Source organism: Mobula hypostoma, chromosome 5 (genome assembly GCF_963921235.1).
Source record: "Mobula hypostoma chromosome 5, sMobHyp1.1, whole genome shotgun sequence".
NCBI classification, from domain to species: Eukaryota; Metazoa; Chordata; class Chondrichthyes; order Myliobatiformes; family Myliobatidae; genus Mobula; species Mobula hypostoma.
The window spans coordinates 14,549,753-14,558,737 of NC_086101.1; the positions used below are offsets into that span (position 1 = coordinate 14,549,753).

Consider the following 8,985-nt stretch of genomic DNA (forward strand, 5'->3'; position numbering starts at 1 on the left):
CCCAAGTTTCTGCCCTGATGGACAGGCATAACCTCAGGCAGCGGGATGTGAAGTCAGATTGACATGTGTTGGCTTCAACTGCTATTCTTCTGTGATGTGACTCTCTTGAACTTGCTCTTGGGCACTGGAGTCACAAGCACTTCACAGCCAAGGCTTTTGATTCCAGTGCATGTTGCACACAGGGTTCTGCTGTGCGAAGTGTCAAATCGCAATGGTCCCACCATCTATATGGGTGATTGCAGCAGCCAGTTGACCTACCGACCCAAGCTGAGCTGTGGGACAAAACTGAAGCGCGCCCGTTCACAGAGCGAACATGCAAACTCCACTCAGAAGGCACTGCAGGTCAGGACTTAACCGGGGTCACTTGCAAAGCAATCAGTTAACACTGCTGCCAACAACTCTTGCATATCACCTCCCAGCTTCTCACTTCATCACTCCTCCTCCCCTCACACTTATACCTTCCCCCCCCCCACATTGCTTCACTGATCACCATCTAGCTTATACTGACCCTCCTCTCGCCTTATTTTGGCTTCACCCTCCACCCCCACCCCCCCCACTTTCCAGTCCTGATGAAACCCCTCTGCAGATGTTTCCTGAACTGAGCTCTTCCAGCATTTAGTGTGTGCAAATTATAGATTAGTTTGTCCTTGGGGAGGCAACTAACGTTATTATTTCATTTGAGCCTCTTTGTTACAATGATGTTGACTTGGCACCATCTGTGGGGAAAGAGCCACAATAATGTACAGTCAGATACCAATGCAATAGGTGACTACTTCCTCTCCTCTTCCTGTCTAATCTTGGGATTGTTCCTGCCTTTGGGTGCCCCCACCACCTTCTGTATTGGTTTGACTGCAGATCATTGAGTCAGGGGTCTTTCCTTGCTGCCATGGATGGTGCTACATCAACGTCCCCTTGAGTAAGGGGGGGGGCTCAAATTAAATATCGTTGGTTGCCTCCCCAAGGACGAATTAATGCAAGCATTGCTGGTAGCTGGTGCAGTCACTAGCTTGCAACACCAGTGATCCAGTCCAATCCCAACCTACAGTGCTGGCTGAGTGGAGTTTGCATGTTCTCTGAAGGTGAGTGCTCTAGTTTACTCCCACATCTCCACTTGGGTTGGTTGGTCAATGATGTAATCCACCCCTTGTAGATGGATGGTGGGAGTATAGGGTGTGGCATAGTTGATGGGTGTGGGTGAGAATTGCTTATGAGGGGGAATAAGACTGAAGATCCTCACTTTTTGTAATTTATAAGCCTGAGAAAGGTGTTTTAATTGAGGGCTGCTGCCAATTCTATTTCAAATGATTATTAGCTGCCATCTTTTCATACTGTTTTTATTCGTTCTTTAGGTTTTCCAGAAGCTGCCAGACTACACGCTAATACCAGCCTCCTGTACAGAGGTAGCAAAACTCGGAGCTGCCCTCAGTTTTTGCTGCATTCTAATCAATAAGAAGTATTAAGAACCGGGACCCAGTTAAGGCCTCTCAGCCTTGGCTCAACTGTGGAATAGAATAGAATTGGCTCTGAATGATTGGATGCACTGGAATGCTTGCATCAGGAATCTGTTGCTCCTCCCCCTCAAATCCTTGTCTGTAAGGTGTGTGTGTGTGTTTGTTTGTTTGTGAGTGAGTGAGAGAGCGTGAGAGAGATCGGGCCCCAGCCCACAAGCAATTGAGCAAAGCTGTATTGCGTGGGGAAAGTCTGGAGAGGGCAGTGTAGTGACATCTAGTGTTTTCCTGCATTATTGCAGCTTTTGCTCTGGGAATTATTCGGGATATGGATGATCATTGTCCCTTCGTCAGGAAATGTGGATCCTGGTGGCTTTCAGGAACTTGTTAACTTTTCTATTTAATATTTTTTTTTAAATACCGAAGTGCTTGACAATATCTATGGGTTTTCTCGTTTCCTACCACAAATTCTGGCCATCTGGAGGGGAGTACTGGGAATTCCAGTGTTTGATCCTAGTTTGTGGCTCGTTTGAGCATATTGTGGAATGTAGGGAGTCAAGAATCAATGATATTCCTGGAACCTCGCCATAACCCTGTTCCTTATACAATGGGACAAAAATGTTAATACTATTGAAACACAACGTTCATCTTTTTAAAATGTTCACATTGCTGTATTTCATATTTTGGGGTCAAATAATTGAATGAAAAGGTCGGAATACATCCTTTTGCGATTTTTTAGCTGTTGACGGCATTTCCTCCACGAAGGCTTTCCAATCTTCCCCTTCAGTTATTTCCAGAAGGCGATGTCTATTGTTATCAGGAAAATCTTCGTCTTTCTGTTTTGAAGGAAGATATATTTTAAGCTGCTTTTGCATCTAACACCGCAGGGAGACGGCATCCTCCTTACCTCCTCTGCTGAGAGTCTGTCCAGGTGAGGAGGGTCAACCATTCTACACAGCTTGATGCAAATATACTAAGACTTGTATTTTTGACCCCTTCAAGCCCTGCTCAGATGCCGGTAACGCAATTCCCTTTGACCACCCTGGTCCCAACTCCTCACTGACATTTGTAGCAACTGGTATTGGAGAGAGGGGGCAGCTGCCTGCTGTTCCGCGTGTTGCCAGCAGGCGCCGCTCGTTCCCGCAGTCGCCGCGTCCCGCTTCGTTGCAGATGCAACAGCGTCCTCTGGAGTTGGAAGTTGGGGCTGCAGAAGTTCAGAACCACTTATGCTTTTAACATTAACTTTGTGATCCTAAACTTGTACTAACAGTACGGCATAATTGAGCGTGGCTGTTTGTTCTTGTAATGCGTTCAAGTAGATATTTGGTTTAACGAGCAGAAGGCGAGCAACTTTATTCCGAAAAGGGATAACGTGTGCTATGTGTTGGTCGGGCGCTTGATTTTTCTGTGGCCTTATTCGTGACCCCTGTGCCAGCGAGTATTAACCGAACGTTAGAAGAAGGATATTCTTTCTTATAATGTTGCTTGATGAACTAAAAATATCTCCAGCTTGTGTGTGGGTCGTTCTTTATTATCCAAACCCAGGATCACTAAGTGAAGCTGAAATGGCCTCGCATGCGAGTTGTGAGACTAGATATAAACTCTGAGTGCTCTCCCAGTACTGGACTGATCTTTCGCCAAAGCTGGCTTGTATGTCTGAAACCAGTCTTTACGCGGGATATTCCTGTCGTCGCTGTAGCCCGATCATCCTAAAATGTATCATGTCACACCTCCGTTCTGTGAGAGCACATTAGGGAAGAGCCAGTCACACGGTACTTTGACCACTTTTTTGTATTGATTCCTCCTCACCCTTTTTGTAAGCAATTAAAAATGAAAAATGCAGAATATAACTGTCTTTTGCCTTTGTTTTGAATACAAGTGTATAGTTATTCTTGTCTAAATATTCTGACTAGAGACTTGTCAATTGTACACGTCACTGTACAGCCTATCTCAGTAAAACAACCACAGATACTCTTCACTCCCTCCCACCCACCAGTCCACGGAGCCCTCCTAGCCAGTCTCGATTTCTTATGTTTGGCCCATATCATCTCCTCCGTGTTCAAGAGCTGCTTAAATGATATGATTGTACCTGCATCAACCATTTCCACTTGCCAGCCTCTGCATGAAAAAAGTTGCCCCTCAGGCTCCTATTGCTTTATGCCTATGCCCCCTAGTTTTGGATTTGCCTATGGGGGGGGTAGGGGGAGAGGGGTTGGTGAGGGTGTGGGGCTGGAGACTATTGCTATCTACCGTATTCCAGTAATGCCTAGTGGGAAGACAGGCAGGATGTTTCCTGTATTTGTGGGGTACAGAATGTAAGAGCAAGGAAATGTTGGGACAAGTTTATAAAACATCGGGTAGACTGAAGGTGGAACATGATGCCATTCTGGTCCCCACTAGGGGTGCAATTGCACCTGAGAGTGCAGAGGAGATTCACCCAGATGGGGTAGATTGCTCCACTTAATGTAGAGTGACAGAAAAATCTGTTTAATTTGCTTGTAGGTGGCATATCTGTTGATGAGTGAGGGCTCTGGGGCGTGGGGGAGGAAGGTGGTCTTTCCTGATAGAGGTGCACAAGATTGAGTAGCACTAATGGGACAGGCAACATAAGACATACCCCTGTGGCAGCTTTGTCCACAACCACAGCGTAGGGCATCTGAGGAAGTTTATTTTTCCCTGGTCAGAGATGGAATCTGGATATGCTATTGTGAAGTTGGTGGAGGCAGAGTCTTTGCTAACGTTTAAGAAGCACTTTGACATGCACTTGAATTGCTTCAGCACAATGGGCTGAAGACTAAGTGCTTGTAAACAGAACTAGAATGAACATTACCTCAGAGTTGATATAGATGTCTTCCAAGACTTCCCTGGTACTGCTACCCAACTCTTCCTCTGCTACACTGAAGACTGCATTGGTGCTGCTTCTTGCACCCATGCTGAGCTCGTCAATTTAATCAACTTTGCCTCCAAGTTCTACCCTGCCCTTAAATCCACTTGGTCCATCTCTGACACCTCCCTCCCCTTTTTCTTCATCTATCTGTCTCCATTTCTGCAGCCAAGCTGTCGACTGAGATCTTCCCAGCCTGTCTCCTGTAAAATGTCATTCCCTTTTCTCTATTCCTTCGGCTCTGGCACATCTGTTCCAGGACCTCAAAAATGTCGTTCCCCCTCCAAAGAATGGTGTTTCTCCTCCTCCAACATTAATGCTGTCCTCATCCACATCTCCAACAGTTGCCAGACATCCACCCCATCTACCTGCCAACTTAAGTGATAGTTCCACTTATACTTACCTACCACCCCATGAGCCTCTAAATCCAACACTTCTGCCATCTCCAAAGGGGTCCTACCACCAAGCACTTCTTTATCTCTGCCCCCTCCCCCTGTCATAGGGATAGCTCCTTCTGTGATTCCCTTGTCTGTTGGTCCCTCCCCACTAATCTCCCTCTGGCACTTATTCGTGCAAGTGACCAAAATGCTACACCTGCCGATTCACTCCGCCTCCCAATCCCTCACCTCCATCGGGCACCCAGTCATTTCAGGTGAGGCAACACTTTACCTGTGAATCTGCTGGGGTCGTCTATTGTATCCATGCTCTTCATTGGGACCTCCTCTACATTGGTGGGACATGTCATAATTTGGTGGGGGGTGGGTGCTTCGTCTGCTTCGTTTGCCAAAGGCAGAAATTCTTGGTGGCCAAATGTCCATTCCCATTCCCGTCCTGATGCATTGGCCGATGGTCTCCTCTTGTGCCACGGTGAGACCACCGTCATGGTGGATGAGCAGCACCTTGTATTCCATTTGGCTAGCCTCCAACCTGATGGCATGAATATCGATTTCTCCTTCCGGTAAAAAAAAGCCCTTTCCCTCCCCCTTCTTCTATTGTACCCTCTGGCCTCTAAGCTCTTCTTACTTGCCTATCACCTTCCCCTTGTGTTTCTCCTCCTGCCCTTCCACTCCATTCCTATACATTTCCAAGCCACCTGGCTTTGCCTATCACCATCTAGCCACCCTCCTTCTCTCCCTCACCTTTTTATTCTGACGTCTTCCTCCATTCCTTGACCTGAAGAAGGGTTTCGGCCTTAAACATCCCATTGATGCTGCCAGACCTGCGGACTTCCTCCAGCATTTTGTGTCTGGTACTGTAGATGTGGACGGTTCTTTCTGCGCTACATGACTAAATGACTCCAGATACACAGTTCCTACCTGCTCCATGCACAGCCTGGAATATTAAGTAGCTGCTCTGAGTGATCAGTGATTCCCAATGTATATTGAATTACTATTTTTTTTCAAATTTGAAAGTATCAAATCTAGTAAATTCCCCCTCTTGAGTTTATTTTCCTTGTTCTGCAGCCTTTTTGATTTTAAAGTTGGGTTTCATTCCTGATCCTGAGTCTTGACCCAATGTCTCAACCAATCTATTCCATGAGATATAGCAATAGAATTAGGCTATTTGGCCCCTCGAGTCTCATCTGGTATTCCATCATGGTTGATATGTTATCACTGTCAAACCCATTCTCCTGCCTTCTCCCTATAACCTTTGACACTCGTACTAATCAAGAACCTATCAACCTCTATCTTAAATATACCCAATGCCTTGTTTTCCACAGATGCCTGTGCAATGATTTTCCCTCTACAGACCAATTGAGTTCCTCCAGATCTTTCTTTTTCTCTCCAGATTCCTACAGCTGGAGTCTCTTATCTATCTTTAAGGCCGAATTTTGTTACTTAGCCACCACTTTAAACTTTACGCCAATGTTTAGCGTTAATCCCTGTCTAAGAATGCAAAATTACAACACCGCACCAAATTATATTTAATTTTTACACTTCTTTCTGAGAAGGTGCATATTTTAAATTGAAAAAAATGCAACAAAGCAGTTGGATGCATTTACCAGAATGTGTCCAAATTCATAAGAATTTGGATTTCAGATAACTGCATAGTGTCATTGATGACTGTTAATTTGCAATCATCTCGTGTCTACAGTTTGAAGCCCATTTTAAGGTTACATTAAATGAAGAGATGACTAGTGAAATTCTCCATCAATTCTGTTGAAGGGTCTTGGCCTGAAACGTTGAATGTTTATCCTTCTCCGTAGAGAACCACAATCTTGTTGTAGGGTTTGAAGGTTTGCGTGCCTCAACAACCCAGAAAGCTAGTTGGCTGGAGTCTAAGCTTTGTGCTTTAGCTCTTGGTAGGGTCACCTATGCCAAACAGGTCAAAGGCTAAAGGCCAGACTAAGATTGGTCCCCCAGGTTCGCCGGTTGAGTTCAGGACTAACAATCCCGACTGGTACAACAAAGTTGTTATGGAAACCGCAATGAAGAAGCCTTTTACATCTGAGTGTAATGGTATCCCTGAGTCTCCACCGGGGACTTGCATAACTGACAGTGATGAAAACCGAGAGGAAGCTACTGCCACATTAGGGGAAGCCCTAAACACCATCAGGGGCAGAGGACCTTCATTGTTGCCCTAAACGCCAGCAGAGTAATAGGCAGTAGATATAGATGCTGTTTGGCCTGCTGAGTTCCTCCAGCATTTTCTGAGCATTGTTTGGGACAAGTTCTACGTAATTCTGAGCTATTCAGAGTACTGTAGAGCTAGGTAGGTACGGCCAGGATTCAGGTTATACTCGATTTATATTTGATAATAACCTTCCTTATCATAAGGCAAAGGGGGAATGTAGACATGTAATGCAGCTGCGTGCAGCCATTATTTTTCTCCATGCGCTCTCCCTGTAGATTGACCGCACTACAGCAGCATTGAGTAGACGAAGACAATGATTTTCACAACTCTATGAACTATTTATAATTCAGCCAATATAGTAAGAAGTTGTCAGCAGGCATAAGCACATTTGCCCTTTCTCACAACTGTAAAATCCCTTCATCTGCTTAAGAGGTCCGTGCAAAAGACGATACCACTGCCACTGGCCTTCAACGTGAACGTCACAACAATTCTGCACTCAATAATTAACCATATAACAATTACAGCACAGAAACAGGCCATCTCGGCCCCTCTAGTCTGTGCTGAACTCTTACCCTATCCTAGTCCCACCGAACTGCACTCAGCCCATAACCCTCCATTCCTTTCCTGTCCATATATCTATCCAATTTAACTTTAAATGACAACATTGAACCTGCCTCAACCACTTCTGCTGGAAGCTCATTCCACACAGCTACCGCTCTCTGAGTGAAGAAGTTTCCCCTCATGTTACCCCTAAACTTTTGTCCTCTAATTTTCAACCCCTGTCCTCTTGTTTGAATCTCTCCCACTCTCAATGGAAAAATTCTAACCATGTCAACTCTATCAATCCCCCTCATAATTTTAAACACCTCTATCAAGTCCCCCCTCAACCTTCTACGCTCCAAAGAATGAAGACCTAACTTGTTCAACCTGTCTCTGTAAGTTAGGAGATGAAACCTAGACAACATTTTAGTAAACCTCCTCTGTACTCTCTCAATTTTATTGACATCTTTCCAATAGTTCGGTGACCAGAACTGTACACAATACTCCAGATTTGGCCTTACCAATGCCTTATACAAATTCAACATTACATCCCAACTCCTATACTCAATGCTCTGATTAATCAATGCCAGCAAACCAAAAGCTTTCTTCATCACCCTAACCACATGAGATTCCATCTTCAGGGAACTATGCTCCATTATTCCTAGATCCCCCTGTTCTGTATGTCCTATTTTGGTTAGTTCTACCAAAATGTAGCATCTCACATTTTTCAGCATTAAACTCCATCTGCCATCTTTCAGCCCATTCTTCTAACTGTCCTAAACCCTCTGCAAGTTTTGAAAACCTACCTCATCATCCACATCACCACCTATCTTAGTATTATCTGCATACTTACTAATCCAATTTACCACCCCATCATCCAGATCATTAATATATATGACAAACAACATTGGACCCAGTACAGATCCCTGAGGCACACTGCTACACACCATCCTCCAATCTGACACACAGTTATTCTCTAGCGTCCCCCATCTAGCCACTGCTGAATCCATTTTACTACTTCCGTATTAATGCCTAACAATTCAACCTTCCTAACTAACCTTCCATGTGGATACTTGTCAAAGGCCTTACTGAAGTCCATATAGACAACATCCACCATTTTACCCTCGTCAACTTTCTTAGTAACCTTATCAAAAAATTCAATAGGATTTGTCAAACATGACCTTCCACGCACAAATCCATATTGACTGTTCCTAATCAGACCCTGTCTATCCAGAAAATTATATATAGCATCTCTAAGAATACTTTCCATCAATTTACCCACCACTGATGTCAAACTCACAGGCCGATAATTGCCAGGTTTACTCTTAGAACCCTTTTTAAACAATGGAACCACACGAGCAATACGCCAATCCTCTGGCACCATTCCCGTTTCTAATGACATTTGAAATATTTCTGTCAGAGCCCCTGCTATTTCTACACCAACTTCCCTCAAAGTCCTAGGGAATATCTTGTCCAGACCCGGAGACTTATCCACTTTTATATTCCTTAAAAAGTGCCAGTACTTCCTCTTCTTTAATT

General features: G+C 44.7%; 1 protein-coding gene across 1 annotated transcript in view; it reads left to right on the plus strand.

Moving 5' to 3' along the window:
* The window catches only part of ddah2 (DDAH family member 2, ADMA-independent), a 76,394-nt gene extending 73,096 nt beyond the window's left edge, over positions 1-3,298 (plus strand). Inside the window, exon 6 of the mRNA XM_063048077.1 lies at positions 1,350-3,298. Coding sequence (XP_062904147.1) covers positions 1,350-1,460 — 111 coding nt within the window. The 3' untranslated portion in view covers positions 1,461-3,298. The remainder of the gene's footprint in view (positions 1-1,349) is intronic.
* Positions 3,299-8,985: the final 5,687 nt, after the last annotated feature.